The 19,061-nt window shown below is 42.5% G+C and overlaps 1 protein-coding gene across 1 annotated transcript in view; it reads right to left on the bottom strand.

Moving 5' to 3' along the window:
• Positions 1-18,475, bottom strand: part of LOC100665792 (uncharacterized) — a 181,615-nt gene extending 163,140 nt beyond the window's left edge. The window contains exons 1-3 of the mRNA XM_003410001.3: positions 18,358-18,475; positions 17,581-17,644; positions 17,033-17,221 (exon numbers count right to left, since the gene is read on the bottom strand). Coding sequence (XP_003410049.2) covers positions 17,033-17,221; positions 17,581-17,644; positions 18,358-18,475 — 371 coding nt within the window. The remainder of the gene's footprint in view (positions 1-17,032; positions 17,222-17,580; positions 17,645-18,357) is intronic.
• Between the last annotated feature and the right edge of the window lie 586 nt (positions 18,476-19,061).

Below are 19,061 nucleotides of genomic sequence, written 5' to 3'. Positions count from 1 at the left end.
TTATCAACTCTGTGTTACAGATGGAGGCTCAAAAGCTGTGAGAGGTTACATGGTTTACTCAAAGCCACATACCAACACACACTCACACTCCAAACCAAAGAAGAGCTGAAAGCTAGATCCTCAGAGGGGAATCTACTAATACAGAGCACGTCTCAGGCATAGCAAAATCTTCAAAACCAGTCCTTGTTGGACAAATATTTAAAAGCCTTCTACGTGCTGGAAACCCTGGTGGTGCAGTGGTTAAGAGCTCAGTGGCTAACCAAAAGGTTGGCAGTTCAAATCCACCAGACGGTCCTTGGAAATTCTATGGGGCGGTTTTACTTTAGTACAGGGTCACTATAAGTCTTAGCCAACTCGACAGCAATGGGTTTGTTTTTTAGGGTTCTACGTGCTGGCAGGGCTTCCAACCAGTTTGTTCCAGTTCAAACCCCTGCTGAAAATTTGCGTTTCTAACAAGTTCCCTACAAAAATTGGCATTTCTAGTAAGCTCTCAGGAAGTTATACCTAAGAATCACCTGGAGGTATTTTTAAAATGTAGATTCTGATTCAGTATATCCGGGGTGGAAGGCAAATTCTCAGCAGGATTTGAACTGGAGAAAGAATCTGGTTCGAAGCCCTCTGTGCTGGCTACCACCAGCCACTGCAAGGCTTATAAACCAACTAGAGAACCGATAAATGAGAAGAAGCAAAGATACAAGTCCACCTGTAATCAGGGAACACGATGGGAAGGCTGTTTAATTTATCTCGGTCACCAGAAACAGCCAGGTCCTCTTTGGCTTTCCAAGTAAAAACGCAGCACAGAAAAACAAAACATCACAAACCCCTCTAGACACTGGGATGTGAACCTTGGCAGGTGGAGCTGCCTGGGCCCAAAGCACTTAGTGAGAGTAATGCATTTCTCGCCCAGGCAGAGGGTAGGTGCTGGATCAGCACAAGCGCTGTGAAATCTTCTCAATTCTCTACCCCCGCCCCCCAGGGCATCAGTCCCCTCTGTGAGCCCTCTCAGATCAATGTTCACCCACCATGTCCAAGTGAATCACTGATCCTTCCACTTCATTTGCCGGGGCCAGGCTCCCTGAGCCTTTATCCATTTTTCACTGACACCATTCCCCATTCGCTGGGAGAAATCGGTGTACAACGCTCCCTTCCCAAGACAGTAAACAGGTTAGTAGCCAGTTTTCCTGCCTGCTGGGGCCTTTCCATCATTAGACATCAGGAGAGACCTGAGCCAAAACCTCTCGGCCACTTTCACCAGTCCCATCAAACCTGGGGCTCTTCATCTGCTTGTAGAATACTACATCAAAAGAAAGCAGGGAGGAAACCGCCATGATTAAAAGACCAATGCAACTCAAGGACACACCAAAATGTTAGATGCTTGACTTCGCTATCAGCCACTAATTAAATTCAAAACAGTAGATTAATGTAAAATGGGATGAGTGACGCTATATTGGGGCTTTTGTTTTGTTTCCTGCAAAATGAATACCTCTGGTCCCCATTCCACCATGTTTTTGAAGTTTTTTCAGACCAAATGAGCAGGCAGGCCCAATCCAAACCAAGCCCACTGCCATCAAGTGGATCCTGACTCAGAGAAACCCTACAGGACAGAGAAGAGCTGCCCATAGGGTTTCCAAGGCTGTAAATCTTCAGGGCAGCAGACTGTCACATCCTTCTCCCCAGCAGGCAGGCAGCATGCCGTTAATCAACCTTCTTCAGCTTTGTGTGCCGCTGCGTCCAAAGAGAATTAATAACGAGTTTAACGGGACACCTGGAGGACCGAGCTGCTGCTGGCTCCGGGACACACGCTCCCAGGTTCCTGGCTGTTCTTTTAAACCCCAGAAGAGCAAGCTCACTTTTCCTTCTGTTGTGGCCTGAGAATCGAAAAGATCTTAAGAATACTCTTTCTGGGGCTTCAGAAACACTCGAGAGTCACCAATCAAAGGAAGAGACTCTGAGTTTGGTGATTGTCTTCCACGTGGGTCTTAAACCACTTGTGGACTTCTCTCCTTGGAGGTCTGAGGTGTTTGCCCAGATTCCTGAATTCCCGAATGCAGGGTGGCTGCTGGGAGAGGTGTGATTAAAGGCCCAGGAGGGGATTCTTGCCCCCAAATATTTCTCCAGCCAGGTTACATTATTAGATCATATTATTTTATTAGATCTGCTTCTTGGAGGTTATTAAGGAATTGTCCCTCTTATAGGAATTAACAATGGGCTCAAGTATGCCAACAATTGTGAGGATGATGCAGGATCGGGCAGTACTATGTTCCATTATACACAAAGTCACCACAAATCGGAGCCAAATCAAGGGCAACTGGTAACAACCACACAGGAATTAATGTGTGAAGACTTTCAGCTGCTCATTCATGTATTCATGTAACTAGCCCTAATAATATTCACTTTGAAGCGACAACACCAAAATAAATAATAAAATCAATGGCTGCTTGTATGTAGCGAGAACCTCCTGTGTGCCAAGCACTGTGCTATGTGCTTTACAAGCATTTCCATCTAATTCTCACCTGATAATTTCTCCCTTCTACAGATGAGGACACCAAAAGGGTCTCTGTTACTCACTCAAGGTTTCCCAAATAGTTGGAATTTTAATTCAGGCGACTGATTCTAGACTTCGATATATTAAAGGTCACCCAGTTCTGCCTCCCATTCACACCTGGTGGCCAGGTCATTACAAAGTCAGGCTGGCCATCAGGGAAGCTGAAACAGAAAGGAAGGAAGGCAGGCAGCACCATCATGGAAAGACTGGCCACACTGGGCTTGAAGGGGCACAAGAAGAGTGGAAGAGAGGTGCCGGAGGGGTAGGGTAAGGCTGACAAAAAAAAAAAAGCTTGTTTTATTTAGCATAATGTTTGGCTTCAAATTGCACCTCAAACTATGAACTGCTGGCATTGAATTTAGGATTTGTCTATGGAGAAATTGTTACCAATCTGATAAACATTTGAAAGACATACATTCTCAATTAGAGAAAGACAGTGGCAGACAAAGAAATTCAAGCTTTGAAACTTAGTAGCTGTGTAATCCTAGCAAGACACTACATCACTCAGTTCTTCAACTTCCTCGTCTGTTGTTGTCATTGTCAGCTGCCATCCAGTCGATTCCAACTCACGGCGACCCCAAGTGTGCAGAGTAGAACTCCTCCATAGAGATTTCAAAGCTGTAACCTTTCAGAAGCAGATTGCCAGCCCTGACTCCCAACGTGCTTCTGGGTAGAGGAACTGCCAAACTTTTGGCTAGCAGTCTAGTGCTTAAACATTTGCACCACCCAGGGACTCCTTTCCTTATCTGTAAAACGGGAATAACAATCGTACTCACCCCACCTAAAGGGTTAATGTATCTAAAGTACTCAGACTGGTGCTTGTCACAGCCCTGATGATGCAGTGGTTAAGAGCTCAGCTGCTAACCAAAAGGTCGGCAGTTCGAATCCACCAGCCACTCCTTGGAAACCCCGTGGGGCAGTTCTACTCTGTCCTATAGGGTCACTATGAGTCAGAATTGACTCAACGGCATCGGGTATTAAAATAACCAAGCCACTGCCGTTGAGTCAATTCTAACTCATAGCGACCCCATATGGTTTCCAAGGCTGTAAATCTCTATGGAAGCAGACGGCCATATCTTTCTCCCAGGGAGCCACTGACAGTTTCAAACCACCGGCCTTTCAGTTAGTAGTTGAGCGCTTGAACCACTGCATCACAAGGGCTCCATATGTAAGTGATAACTATGTTTTATTTTATCATTATTTAACAATGCTAGCAATAACTAGCCTTGGATCAAACACTCAGTCTTAAAAAACACAAAGATATGCAACAGAAACAAGTGATAACATCTGCCAAAAGCATGTATGAGAATGTTTGTAGCTTTATGCACAGTAGCCAAAACATAGAAACAACCCAAATGTTCATCAACACTGGAACGGATAAGGTACGGTCTAGTCATACAGTGGAATACTACACAGCAAGGAAAAAGAACTACCGCCACACACGCAACGTCAGGCATAATGTTGCTCGAGGACATAATGTTAAGCAAAAACTCAGACATAAAAGAATCCACACTGCATGTTTCCATTTATGAAGCTGTAGAAGAGGAAAAACTAAACTCTGCTGGTGGCGGTAGACTACTAGTTACCTGAGAGGGATGAGTACTGACTAGAGAAGAGGGTACGGGAAACCCTTCTGGGTACTGGAAATTCTGCATCCGATCTGAGTAGTGGTTTCATGAATAAGTTAAAACAAAAAAAACAGCTGCCATCAATTCGATCCCAACTCATGGAGATTCACTGTGTCAGAGTAGAACTGTGCTCCACAGGTTTTCAACGGCTGGTTTTCCAGAAGCAGATCACCAGGCCTTTCTTCCAAGCTGCCTCTGGGTGAACTTGAACCTCCAACCTTTTCGATAGCAGCCAACCACGCTGTTTGCATCACCCAGGGTCTCCCTTATGTGAAAATTCACTGAATTCCAATGGTTACATTTTGGGCACTTTAAGTTGAACCTCAATTTTCAAAAATTAACAGAAGGTACTCAGCATAATACATGATACAATTTTACATGCAAAGTTAAATCTTTTTCCATTTTAATAATTAATAGTTTTAAAAGCTATTTAAGAAGTGATATATTTAACCTACATTTAATAACATCAGACTCATTATTTCAGATAATATTGTTTAATATGAGACCAAACATGAGTTTACTTAAATAAGTGTTCAGTAAGTAATGCGATAAAACCAGGAGGGCCACGTACAAACGGTTCGAGTTTGGAAATCACTAGGCTATGGGCGCGCACAACCCTTAGCTATGGCAGGTGCGCAAACAGGCCTTTACAACATTATGTTGTGTTAGGTGTCATCACCTGGATTTTCAACTCACAGCGACCCCATGTGACAGAGTAGAACTATCCCATAGGGTTTTTTCTAGGCTGTAATCTTTATGGGAGCAGATCACCAGGTCTTTCTCCCGTGGAGTCGTTGGGTAGGTCTGATCCGACGACCTTTCTGGTTTGCAGCCGAGCGCTTAACCATTGCACCACCAGGGCTTCCTACTACAGTACCGGGGTAGACAAACTACACCAGGGGCCCAAATCCAGCCTGCTGCCTGTTTTCATACAGCCTATAAGCTAAGAAAGGTTTTTTTTTTTTATAAACTTAGAAACGTTTTGGTTTTTTTTTTACATTTTTAAATGGTTAGAAAGTCAAAAGGACAGTATTTCTTGACATAGGAAAATTATATGAAATTCATATTTCAGTGTTCATAAATAAAGCTTTATTGGAACACGGCGATGCTCATTCATTTATGTGTTGTCTCTGGCTGCTTTCCCACTACAATAGCAGAGTTGGGTAGTTGTGACAGAGACAGTGTGGCCCACAAAGCCTAAAATATTTACTGTCTGGCCATTTACAGAAAGAAGCTTGCCAACCCCTGCTGTAATAGATAACTTGTGTCTTTGCCACTGATGCTGTACCCTCTGGTCCTCTCGCAGTTCTAGTCCTTTCTCACTGAGACTGTTCTCAAATGTCCGCTGTGATTAACTCCATGGAGACTGAGGCTCCAAGTTCTGACTTACAAAGCCCATGATATGTGGCTGAGCTCTGAGTTCTCCACATGTTATGGACTGAACTGTGTCCTCCAAAAACAGGTATGTTGACGTTCTAGCCCTTATACCTATGAAAGTGATGCTGTTTGGAAATAAGGTCTTTGAAGATGTTCTCAGCTAAGTTAGCATGAGGTCACATGAGGGTCAGCTGTGCCCTAATCCTATGTGGGAGCCCAGTGGTGCAGCGGTTAAAAGCTCAGCTGCTAACCAAAAGGCCAGCAGTTGGAATCTACCAGCTACTCCTTGGAAACCCTACGGGGAAGTTCTACTCTGTCCTCTCGGGTCGCTGTGAGTCGGAAGCGACTCGACGGCAATGGGTTTGGTTTTTTCATCCTGTATGACTGGCGTTCTTACAGACGAGGAGATACACAGTGGCAGGGAGACAGAGGAAGGACACCCTCAGATGCTGCAACTACACGCCAAGAAACACCTGCAGCTACCAGATCTAGGTAAGGGCCATGAACCAGTTTCTCTCTCAGAGCAGCTTGAAGGAATCCACACAGCCAGCACCCTGAGCTCAGGCTCCAGATCCGCGAGAATACATTTCTGTTGTTACAGCCACCCGGTTTGAGGTATGTTGTTATGGCAGCCATGGTAAACTGGGACAAGCAGCACGGTCTGACACGATGGTGACCAAAGAACTGTCCCAAGACCCTTGCTACAAAAGACAATACAATCACAAACTATGCCAAACAAACATTACGAGTTAATTTCTTGTATTATGATGTAAAATCACAATTATTTTTCTGGAATTCTTACTGTGTCCTCAGATTGTGGTTGTTCTTGTTAGCTGCCGTTGAGTTGGCCCCTGACTCCTGGTGATCCCATATACAACGGGATCAAACTTGTGATCCACTGAGTTTTCACTGGCAAATTTTTGGAAGTAGGTCACCAGGCCTTTCTTTCACCTAGTCTGTCCTAGTCTGGAAGCTCTGCTGAAACCTGTTCAGCATCACAGCCACACACAAGCTCCCACTGAAAGATGAGTGGTAGCTATGAACCTGGTCTCCTGCATGAAGGTAAGAACTTCTCCACGGAACCACCAATGCCTCCTGCCCTGAAATTAGTTCTTGCTTAAAAACCAACCAACTATAAAGTTCCCTTCCATATTTTCAACCATTAATGTATCTTTAAAGAACGAACACTTTGGGCAGTTGCTGGAAATGTACACATGGAGTATAACTGGAATGCTAACTGGCTGGTAAGAAAGCTAAACTAACAAAATGGCGATGGAAGAATTTTCCCACCTCTGAATTTCTGGTAACAAATCATGTAGGGTTCCTCCACAGGAGAAAATCTCTTTCCTCCTACATCCATTGTAGCTCAAAATCCCTTACTAGGCTTAAAATGCACTGAATATGAAATCCATATGAGAATTCAGAATCATACCCAGCCCACTGCCTTGTGTGAAACAGGAACTCAAGAAAGACATGGAGGAAGAAATTTATAAAACAAATTACTATCTCTATCCCATAAATATTAAACTGACCAAGATAGGCTGAATTTACCTGCTCATCTCCTTAGATTTCCAGTGACTATCTGCAGAAACAATAACTGTTTTTGACAGACAAGTTCAAAACCCACCAGGGTGAATGTGTACTTTTGAAAATAGGGTAAATACCTTGCAATTCTGAGAAATTCTTTCTTGTGGAATGTTGTTTAAGAAAAGGTGTGAGGTTCCTACTGGCTCCATCCAATGTTAATCGTTTATGAAATACTGTGGTTCAGAGCTCAGCAACTGAAGTCATTTCAGGCAGTAAATATACATTTCCTGTCAAAACACATCAAACGGAGAAGACTTCAATTTGTTTGAGAATGAGATGTAACTAACTTCAATATAAGGAATTTGGAAAAGCCTCTGGTAGCTTTTAACAGCCTTGACAGTTTTCTTTACTTCTTGCGCCCAAACCACTGAGTATTTCCATTTGACTTTCTCTAGAAATGACTTTCAGGGTCTATACAGTATTCAGGCCTCCAACTCCAAGTCTGTTGAGTAGTTTGCCTTCTCATCATTCAGGTCTTAGAGAACTCAAACCAAACCCAGTGCCGTCAAGTCGATTCCGACTCATAGTGACCCTGTAGGACAGAGTAGAACTGCCCTGTATAGAGAACTAAAGCTATGCCTAAATGTAACTTGAAAAAAGCATTCTGGATTTACAGATTATAAACCCCTCCATTGCAATGAGGATCCTAACCTCGTTGTCACTGCATTCCGCCCGTGCCATCTCATCCCACTGCACACAACAAAGACCTAGAAAATAAAGCCTTCAGCACTAAATGCTTTGTGCTCTCACAAAATGTTAAGTCCAGAGGGAGGCAGGCCAAGCATGGTCCTTTGGCTCCACCAAGTCATCAGGGCCCCAGGTTGCTTCCATCTCTCTGCTCTACTTTTCACCCTCAAGGTCACTTCATAGTTCAAAATGGCTGTTGGAGATGTATTATATATCACACTTCAAGCTTTGGGAAGGAGAAAGATCAAGAAGGGGCTCCATTCTTAATTTTAAGTTAGCTCCCCAGAGATAACCACTTGACACTTCTACATACATTTCACATGAGAAGCCCAGGTACCAGAGAGGCTGTAACACAGGCCTGATGCAGTACAGCACGTGCCTGGCTAGAAATCAGGGTTCCATTACTAGCAAAGAAGGAAGGATGGATATTATACAGGTAATTAGCATCTCTTCCACAAGCCTATATATATATATATATATATATATATATGCTATAGTATAGATGGATCATGAATGATTATTAAATAAATGAAGAAATGTTGATTCTCCAACATACTCCCTTTCATCACCTCAAGGAACCACCTCTCAGAAGATTCCACTCCACATCCTGGAAGGCAACATTCAGAGGTGTGTTTCTTCTCAGACTGGACACGGGGATGTCAGTGTTTCATTCAGTCTTCCACGTTAACACCATAGATTTCAGATGTAAACAGTACCTCAACTACACTTATTGTCTGACTTTGGTGTTCTGTGGTTTGAGTTTTCAGGGTTTTGCTTTCCATGAAATTTAATTATAAAGCCATGGGTATTTCAATCTCATCCAAGCCCAAGGGTAGAATCAGAACCCACCACCCCAGTGTGTCAATGCAGAAAAGGCTGAAAGCAGAGAAAAAAATAGGCTCCAACGAGAACAGAGGAGCTCTGAGTTCACCGCTTCCGAGTTTTTATTCCGAGGCCCAGCCTTGAGAAAAATGACTACAAGTTGGCAGAAGGCAATGTGGTTTCTGACAGACCTTCAAGAATTAAAATAATGTACATTTATACACGGAGCTGTGGTTTTCACAGTGTTTTCACATAGTCATCTCAACCGGAACCAAACAAATCCGTCGCCGCCTAGCAGACCTCAACTCATGGTGACTATGTGTGTGTCCGAACACAACTGTGCTCCGTAGTGCTTTCAGGGGTTGATTTTTCTGGGGCAGATCATCAGGCCTTTCTTCTGAGGTGCCTCTGGATGGACTCAAACCTCCGACTGAGAACATTAACTCTTTATACCACCCAGGCACTCCAACTGGAAACTTCCATCAAAACGTTATAGGGTACAGCCAAGAAAACCCAATGGGGCAGTTCTACGCTGGGACACATGGGGTCACATGAGTCAGAAGCAACTCGATGGCAACAGGTCTGTTTTTTTTTGGTACGTATGTGTATATATATATATATGTATATATTCCATATTCATATGATACCTATCATACTGTATATATCATTTTGTTACCTGTCTTTTTTTACTTAAAAGCATATGAAAATTTTTCCATGCCATTAAAAAGCCTTCAACATAATTTTTAATCGCATCAGAATAGTCCAACCATTACTTTTAGAAACAATCCCTTATCATTGGACACTTAGGTTGTTTCCATTTTTTCTGTGTTGTAACAATGCTTTCTTCTGACGAACATTCTTCAAATTTAAAAAATAGTAGTTATTTTATTCTACTTCCAGAAGTAATACGTGCTCATTGTATAAAAGTCAATCACCAGAGAAATTCAGAATCAGAAAAAGAAAGTTCTTGGTAATCTTACAACTCAAAGATAACAACTATTACAATTAGATTTTTTTTCCTGCATATAATTGTTGATATATTTTTATTTTTACCAAAACAGGATTATTCTAACAAACTGGCACACAAAATAAAGGATATTGCCCGTGAGTACAGCACTCCATTAAAAAACCATGCATATGGGACCAAAAGGTCAACAATTACTCTAAAGCGAAGACGAGAAGATAAGGGGGCAGGAAAACTAGAGTAATGAAAATGGAACCAGAAAGCAATTAAAGAGCATGTTGGCACACTGTGAAAAATGTAACTAATGTCACTGAACAATCTGTGTAGAAAATGTCAAATGGAAACCTAATTTGCTATGTAAACTTTCACTGAAAAAAATAAAATTACTTAAAATGAAAAAAATAATAAAACATATGAAGCATTTCAAAAAAACCTTTATGTGACACCAGATGACTGTTGCTCTGAGTAGGTAAGGGACTTAACGTACTCCAGGGATCGTGGCTTGAAGGAGACAAAGGCATTGAACGTAGATTTCCCTTCTTGTTAGTTGCCATCAAGTTGGCTCCGACTCATGGTGATCCCGAGTACAACAGAACAATACGATGCCTGTTCCTATGCCACCTTCATGATCACTGGATTGCTCGCGGTCATTGTTGCAGCCACTGTGCATTCTGAATGCCTTCCCTGGTGGCGCAGTGGTTAAGAGCTCGGCTGCTAACCAAAAGGTTGGCAGTTCAAATCCACCAGCTGTTCCTTGGAAAACCTATGGGGCAGTTATATTCTATCCTACAGGGTCGCTATGAGTCGCAATCAACTTGAAGACAACAGGATGGTTTTGGTTTCCATCCTAGATGGCTCATTTTCCAAGCACTATATTGGACAACATTCTGCTGTGATCTGTAGTTTTCACTGACTAATTTTCAGAAGTACATCGCCAAGCTTTCTTCCTAGTCTGTCTTAGTCTGCAAGCTGAGCTGAAATCTGGTCACCATAGGTCACCTTGCTGGTATTTGCAATACTGGTGGCATAGATTCCACCATCAAAGCAACATGCAAGCCACCACAGTACAACAAACTGAAAAGACAGGTGGTGTGCTCTTCTCTTAAAAGGTAACAATTGAGACTTAAAGAATAAGAAGGAGCCATCCAAGTAAAGAAAAGTGGGGAAAAAAAAGAGGAAGCACATTCCTAGAAAAGGGAGTATCAAGTACAAAGCCACTGAAGAAGGGATGAGCTTGATGAATTCTGGGAAACCAGAGATGGCCAGTACGGTTGTAGTAGAGTAAGCAAGGGGGGAGGAAATAAATGACATTGGTGACAAAATCAGGGCATTGGCAACTGTCAGCTCTCAAGCCTACCTGTAATACAACTTCTATTTTTCCTACACCCAGATTTTCAACATAGAAATCTTCTGTCTCTACCATCCCCAATCAATCTACCTCTAAAACTGTCTTTAAGGGGAAAAAAGCTATTCTTTTAACGGCAAGATATGCTTAATTTTAAAATAGATAAAAATTCCAGAATTTTAAAACTCCATTTGCTTTAAAACCAGGTTTTCCACAAGCTTTCTTTAACCAGTGTTTTCAAATTAGAACTCAATTTGTACATTTTTTAAAAGATGTACATATAAATATGTTGTTGTTGTGTGTCTATTTCAACTTATTGCAACCCTATATGACAGAGTAGAAATGCTCCACAGGGTTTGCCAGGCTGTAATCTTTACGGACCAGGCACTGTTTCATCCGGTTGTGCCTGGGCTCAGGTCACCAAAAGTTGGAACCGACTCAATGGTACCTAACAACAACAAACAACAATCTACAGGAGCAGATTGCCACGGAGCTGCTGGGTGGATTCACACCACCGACCTTCCGGTTAGCAGAGGAGCACTAAATCACTGCACCACCAGGGATCCTTACATATAAATATACAGGGCCCTGGTGGCGCAGTAGTTAAGTGTTCAGCTGCTAACCAAAAGGTCAGCAGTTAGACTTCACCAGCCATTCCCTGGAAACCCTATGGGGCAGTTCTAATCTGTTACAGGGTCATATGAGTGAGAATCGACTCCACGGCAACAGATTTGGGCTTATTATTATTACTATCTCTCACACACCAAGAATGAACCTTCAAAATATCTCTTTGCCAGAATGGAATTCCAAAGCTGTACCATAATATTTGAAGTCCCTTGGGTTTGGGGTGGTGTACATGTTAACATGCTTGGCTGCTAACCAAAAAGTTAAAGGTCTGAGTCTAACAAAGGTGCCTCAGAAGAAAGGCCTGATCTACTTCCAAAGAAATCGGCCGCTGGAATCCCTATGAGCACAGTTCTACTCTGACACACGGGGAATCACCATGAGTTGAAGGTGACTCAAGGACAACTCATCACCATCGTCTTGACACGCAGCAGGACCTTAGTTTCCCTGGTTCCTTTGGCCTTTAACTTCAGTGGTGCACTGTTTCAACCAGTTTAGAGGGAAAAAATTTTTTTAATATCATGGCATCCATCAAACAGCATTTTCAAGGGCGAGAAAACTGCAGCGCCCAAGGGGCTGTCTGAGGTGCTTAAGGTTAATGGCCGTATTTACATAGCCATCAATTCGCTCCACAAAGAACTACCTCAGTAGGACTGCAGCTCCCACCAGGCAGCCCCAGCCTCCAAGAGCAGAGCAAAGGAGAAAAGAGGCTCCAAAGGAGGGAGGGAAAATGCCTGAAACATCTTAATGATGCTGTCTTGTTTTCATTAGTATAGTCATCTATTTTTAGTTCACGAGTCCTGGGCATCTTATGTACAAAACAGACTACACCCCCATCTCTTCATGAGTCACTTTCTACAACATTTTGGGGCTGTCATAAAATAACAGTCTGCTTCACTTATAATTATAATTAGACCTGAGTAAGGAAGACGGAAAAGGAATTGACGCCTTTGAAGTATGGTGTTGGCGAAGAATATCGAATACACCTTGGGCTGCCAGAAGAATGAACAAATCTGTCTTGGAAGAAGTACAACCGGAATGCCCCTTAGAAGCAAGGATGGCGAGACTACTTCTTATATACTTTGGACATGTTGTTAGGAGGGACCAGGCCATGGAGAAAGACATCATGCTTGGTAAAGTAGAGGGTCAGTGAAAGAGAAGAATACTCTCAACAAGATGGACTGACATCGCGGCTGCAACAATGGGCTCAAACTTAGCAATGATTGTGAGGATGGCGCAGGACCCAGCAGTGTTTCAATTACATACGGTCGCTAGGAGTCAGAACCAACTGGAGAGCCCCTAACAACAACAACAGACCTACACTGTCTATATAGTAACCACTACACACACACATTGGAGTCCCTGGGTACTGCAAACAGTTAAGTGCTTGGCTACTAACAGGAAGATTGGTCATCAAACTCATCCACAGGAAGAAAGTCTTGGCAATCTACTTCCAAAAGGTCACAGGCTTGAAAATCCTGTGGAGCCCAGTTCTACTCTGAAACACGTGGGGCTGCCATGAGTGGAAATCATCTGAACGCCATAAAAAAAAAAAAAAAAAAAAAATTTTTTGAGCATCATACACATGGCTATTTAAATTGTAAGATAATTTAATTAAAATTTATATTTTTAAATCAGTTCCTTAGTTACCAAACCCGTTGCCATCAAGTCAATTCCAACTCACAGTGACCCTATACGACAGAGTAGAACTGCTCCGTAGGGGTTCAGAGAGTGGCTGGTGGATTCGAACTGCCAACCTTTTGGTTAGCAGCCAAGCTCTTAGCCCCTGAGCCACCAGTGTTCCTCCTTGGTCACAGCAGCCACATTTCAAGGGCTCAGTAGTCACACTGGCTTAGTGGCTGCCAGAGTGGACAGCACTGGCTATAGAACACCATCATCACAAAAGATTCTACCAGACACTGCTGTCTTACAAGATTGTTTACCTGTAATTCCCAGGGCCTGGCCTGTTCAGGAGCTTATTTACCTTAATTCCAAGGGAATAGATGATTAAAAAGACTTTCTACACATTCTCGACATTCTCAAGGAATCAGATCATCTAAAATACATTGTCCAACCTTGCAAATTCCCCTCCTACCCCAGAAAAACACTGACACGTGGGAACAAAGACACGCGCAATTATGAGAGGGCTTTAAACAGTAAGCACTGCATTTCCATGTCGATTACGACTTTGTACAGGAATGATCCCATAAGACTGTCTGGAAAAAAAGGGAAACAATCTGAGTGCCAACTGCAGAGGAACAGTTAGTAAAACGTACATTCAAAGCAGAATACTATATGCCTGCTAAAGAATTAGAACTATGTACGTATCAAGATGGATAGATCTTGAAGACGATGTGAAATGAAAAATACAAGCCGCAGAAACAGATGTGCAGGATGATAACTAAGCAAGAGAACTCACACACAATGCTGCATATTTGTTAAATCTACACATGTGTATATTAAATATTTTAAGTACATGCAAAAGGATATCAGCTAAACGTTTAATAGTATCTGGGGAGAGAGGGATAGAAAGGGGTTAGAATGATAGCTTGAAGTGATTTTCACTTTTTACCTTACTCTAATTTTACTTTTCCTTTTTCTTTTTACAACTTGCTTCACACAGTTACTTGATCCTGTATTATGACTGGCAGCATCACTGTCCATATGACACAGGGCTAGCTGCTGTAATTAACACTGACCAGCCATTCCCAATCCGCTAAGAACACCATCACACCTACCATGGTCTACAGTAAATCAAACAGCACAGTCTTTTAAAGTGGGTAGTTTTTCTTAAGAAGAAAGAAAGAAAAAAAATTAGGTCAGTTGTGTTATTTGGATGCGTCTGCTGTTTAGCCTTCCACATAAACTAGTGCGGTCCCCTAGTCTGCTTCTAACTTGGAAGTCTCATCTTCTAACTGTCAGGCATTGAGTACTGAGGGGGACAAAGGGCAAAATGGCAGGCAGCAAGGGAGGAGAACTGTAGCATCTTGACAGTTGGGTAGAAAAGACCAAAGTAAAAGCCTGCTGAAGGGACAACAATGACAGATGGGTCCCAAGAAAATGTTGGTGCAAACCGAGTCATACGCGACACACACCAGCCTGCAAGAGAGGACCACGGTTCCGCAAACTGGCTATGTAATTAAAACACAGCTCTGGGGACACAGAGGTGAAATGACTCTGACCTGGCCCATCAATTCTTCTTGGTAGTTGCCAATTCTAACCTTCCTACCAATACCCATACTTCTCCATTACTCAGACTATCTCTCAAAAATCTTAAAAGCTCCATTTTTTTTTTAAATATATAAGAATTTAAAAAAAAAAACCAAGCTTTTGACATCTGTTCCTTTTCTTGTTCAGAAGGGAGGCTTCAGTTTGCAAACTTGTAATTTTTCTTAATAGAGCAAGACAAAATGAAACCCACTCAAAGCTTTTCATGTAAGAAAACATAGAAGATAATTTATTCCTCCAAGTGGCCAGAGAAAGCAACAAGCCAGGCATCTGTGCAAAAACCTCCCATACTCCCTCAAGCCCTATAACTCTATCTACAACTCCATCTTCTGGTCCTGACTGAGTCTTCAATTATTCCCAGAACGGATGAAATCTTAAAGCCACATCAGCCTTTAACATCTGCTCAGTTTTAACTCTACAAGAACAAAAACGAAGCGTCTGTATGTCACCTGCCAATAGGATTACAGTTTAAGTCGTAGACAAAAGAATATGGAAACGGAAGCCACTTTTTTCCCAGGTCAATGTCGACATAAACCAGATGACAGAAGTGGGCAATATGCTGGTTGCGTGCTACATAAAGCAAAACTGCCTTGTTATTTATACAACTAGATCATTCTTATTTTAAAAGTCCTCGACGTCAGAAAACACATCTTATGCTCTAAAAGAAACTTGTTCTTGCTGTTTTGTTAGCTGCAACCCCGTGCACAACAGAATGAAACACTGCCCAGTCCTGCATCATTTCCAGGACTGGGGGAGGATCGAACCATTACGATCCACAGAGTATTCACTGGCTGATTTTCAGAAGTAGGTCACCAGGCCTTTCTTCCTAGTTTGTCTCAGTCTGGACGCTCTGCTGAAACTTGTTCAGCATCATATCCACAGACAAGCCTCCACTGATAGGCAGGCAATGGCTGCAGACGAGGTACACTGATTGGGAATCGAACCCAAGTCTCCAGCATGAGAGGTGAGAATTCTACCACTGAACCACCACCATCTCCCAAAAGAAACTTCGGGACATTATAAAAATCTCTTTCTCACACATAAAACTGATCCAACTAACAGCTGATTTGTACTTTTGGTTGACTAATTTAAATCAATCTTCAGAATTACAGTATTTACACATGCTTATCCATGTATTATAAAATGAAAAACTCCCAACCTAATCAAAACGCTCTCGTTTTACGAAGATCTCCATGGTAAAATTTTAAATCTCTGAAAAGCAAATTGTCCAAAAGAGTGCTGTGCAAGCTGTGGTCCAAGGCTCTATCCCAGACTTACTGAATGAGAAACTCTGCGGGTAAGGTCTCAGAAGCTGTGTTTTAACAAGCCTGCTAGGTGGTTTTTATGCACTGGTTTAAACAAAAAATATTAAGAATGACAATAATAGTGGGATTTAGGGGCAAGGATACCAAACAAGATTGATAACATGAAACAGAAGGGAAAAAAATTCTAACAAAATTTTAAATTTGCAGGGGACCAGAAACAACAAAAAACTTCAATCAACATAAACCCTATATTCATCTCTCCTCCTTACCTACATCTAAATAAATAAGGGCAATGATATTCAGACAGAGATGCAGTCAAATGTTTGAAAGTTCATGTCTGTTGATGCTCTGGTTCAGAAATATTTGCACATTAAACCGGAATCTGAGTCTACACTTGAGATGCCAAGTCTTTTATAAATGTGAAAAGAGTAAATTCTGCATCAAAATGTCTTGAAGAAACAGTTTTCTAGGAATCTTGCCAGTCCTCTTCTTCAGGGTGACCTTATCTTTCAGGCTAGAGGACTATTTCCTTTTTCTGATGAATACTTCCACAGGATGGTTAGTGTATTTTGTTCGTGTGTTTATCAGGACGAGCTGGCTTGTGACTTTTCCCCTGTCAGCAAGAATGCTAGAGCTTGCTGCCATCGTTGTAAAAAGGCTAACCGATATACTAGAGACCAGTATCAATGGCAGAGCTGATGTTTTGGTCTCTGTTCCCCTTCTCATCCATGAAGGTGGAATTCACATGCACTAGACATTGCCATTTTCCTTTTAAATAACAAAGAAACCTTGCAAATGAACCACACCAATTTGACTCAGGTTACCAGGAGGACCTCGTCAGCTACAGGCTTATCTCTGGGCCTTCAAAATCCAATTAGAACACCCCGTCAAACTTCCATTTGTGCAAACGTTAATTTGCAGAGTATTTTAACATCTTCGCATCTTGCTTCTGCTCATCACGTCCAGCAGAGCTGCTTCCGCTGTGTAATCACAATAATGAATAAACATGGGTGCTTATAAAGGACTCGGGCGCCACCAAACTGATCAATTGTTAATTCTATAAAGCGGCTGAACGTGCCTTCCTTTGCGATAACTCCATCAAGCTGTGTTTTGGGTGGGAAGGATGCCCGCGTCCCCTGCCCACTGCTCCTGTAAAGAAGAAAATGCAATCATCGCTCACATCCCGCCTAGGGCTTATCTTGATCTTGATTATTTCCTTGCACAAGCCCAACACCTCCCCCCCTCACACGTATACCCCCCACCGAGAAGCAAAAATCATCCTGGCATTTAAAAAACCATGAGCTGCACGATCATTAACTGCCAGCGAATCTGAGGCAGAACTAACTTGAACAGCCAAAACAGCCACAGCCGCTTATTATTTTTGATAAAATACCAATTTCACGACGAGCGTTTGACCCACAGGGACACCAAATCTCAATCCAATTCTTTCATGAGGCAGAATGAAGGCTTTCAGAGCTCCTCCTTGTGAAAAAAAACTCGTTTGTTACTTATCTCTTGTTCCCGACCGTGCCTGGGCCACAGGCATGAGGAGCTTGGTCAACTTTTCTTGAACTGAAAGCATGAATGATTTAGGAAGAGCTCTGGCTTCAGACCACACTGCCTGGGTTCCAATCGCGGCTCTGCCACAAGCCACCTGCGTGGCTTATTCCTTGGGTGTCTCACTTTCCTCAAGCACAAAAGGGAGATAACTGTGTCTATCTTGTAGGACATGGGGGGAGGATTAGATGAAACAGTGCGAAAAAATGCTTAGGACACTACCCAGAGACATTTTCACTCCACAAATGACAGCTACATGCTCGGCTACCATACCGGTGCCTCCTCAGAAGAAAGGCCTGATGATTGACTTCTCCAAGATCACAGCCATGGAAAACCCTGTGGAGCACAGCTTCACTCTGATACACACGGGGTCACCATGGGTTGGAAGGGACTCAACAGCAACTGGCTGGTTTTTTGTTGTTACTACTACAATTGTTTGAAAACTCAATGGGGCAAATATTTAGCAAACATCTCCTAATTTAAAAATGACATGTACTCAGAGCAAACTCTCACGTAAGACACTATTATCTAAGGTCCGAATCCACTTATATGTGTCCTTACTCCCTAACCCACCTTCTTGTTGGTACTACTCAGCCACATGGGGATGTTTCAACGTTAACCAGTGAGTTTCCCGACTCTCCTCAGCTGTGCACCAGTCCCTAGGCTAGGAGGTGGATGGAAACGCAGGACACAAGGAGGATGAGATTGGTACCAAGGGACAGACTCACACGCATCCTCCAGCTTGCTTAATGGAGCTCCGTGCTCCTGAGCAGACCCGAAGGTCTGCAAGGAGCAGGACAGAGTGTGAAGACGATGTGAGTTGTATTCTGGGAGGACCGGGCCCATGGTAACCAATTTTATGGCTCTTTTGATTTGCGCCTGTGGATGTGGATGCGTGTGTGTTGAGAAGGAATTAATCCAAAAATATAGATGAAGAAAGCTGTGTGTCTCCAATGTGAAGCCAGGTTGCATAATCAGTTCTGAAAGCACAGGAAAGGTAACAGATGTTTACATTACAATCTGGCTGCTTCTGGAAGAACTGCCAAATGATTTAAATAGTAAGGAAGATTACAGCCCTGGTTTGTTGCCCTCACCTATACATGCAGAGGGGAATTCACCCCGATAATTTTTCCTTTGGGTGGCTTTAATTAAACACTCAATAGCGCAAAGTATTTATGGCTTACAAGATACTTAAAACAGTCTTACAAATTGGACATAATAAAAAGGTAGAACATAATACTGACATTATGAAACCTACTGTTCTAGGTAAACAAGAATGCCTTAAGAAAAAAACCCAAATCCCTTTTCACTTTGCATGTTTTATGTCTAATATTAGAATTAATTTTTAAATGGAATAACAAAGAAGCCAAACCCATCACCATCCAATGGATTCCAACTCACAGTGACCCTACAGTACAGGGTAGAACTGCCC

The sequence above is a fragment of the Loxodonta africana genome, chromosome 22 (assembly GCF_030014295.1).
Source record: "Loxodonta africana isolate mLoxAfr1 chromosome 22, mLoxAfr1.hap2, whole genome shotgun sequence".
Taxonomy (NCBI): Eukaryota; Metazoa; Chordata; class Mammalia; order Proboscidea; family Elephantidae; genus Loxodonta; species Loxodonta africana.
This window is presented reverse-complemented; position numbering and strand designations above follow the sequence as displayed.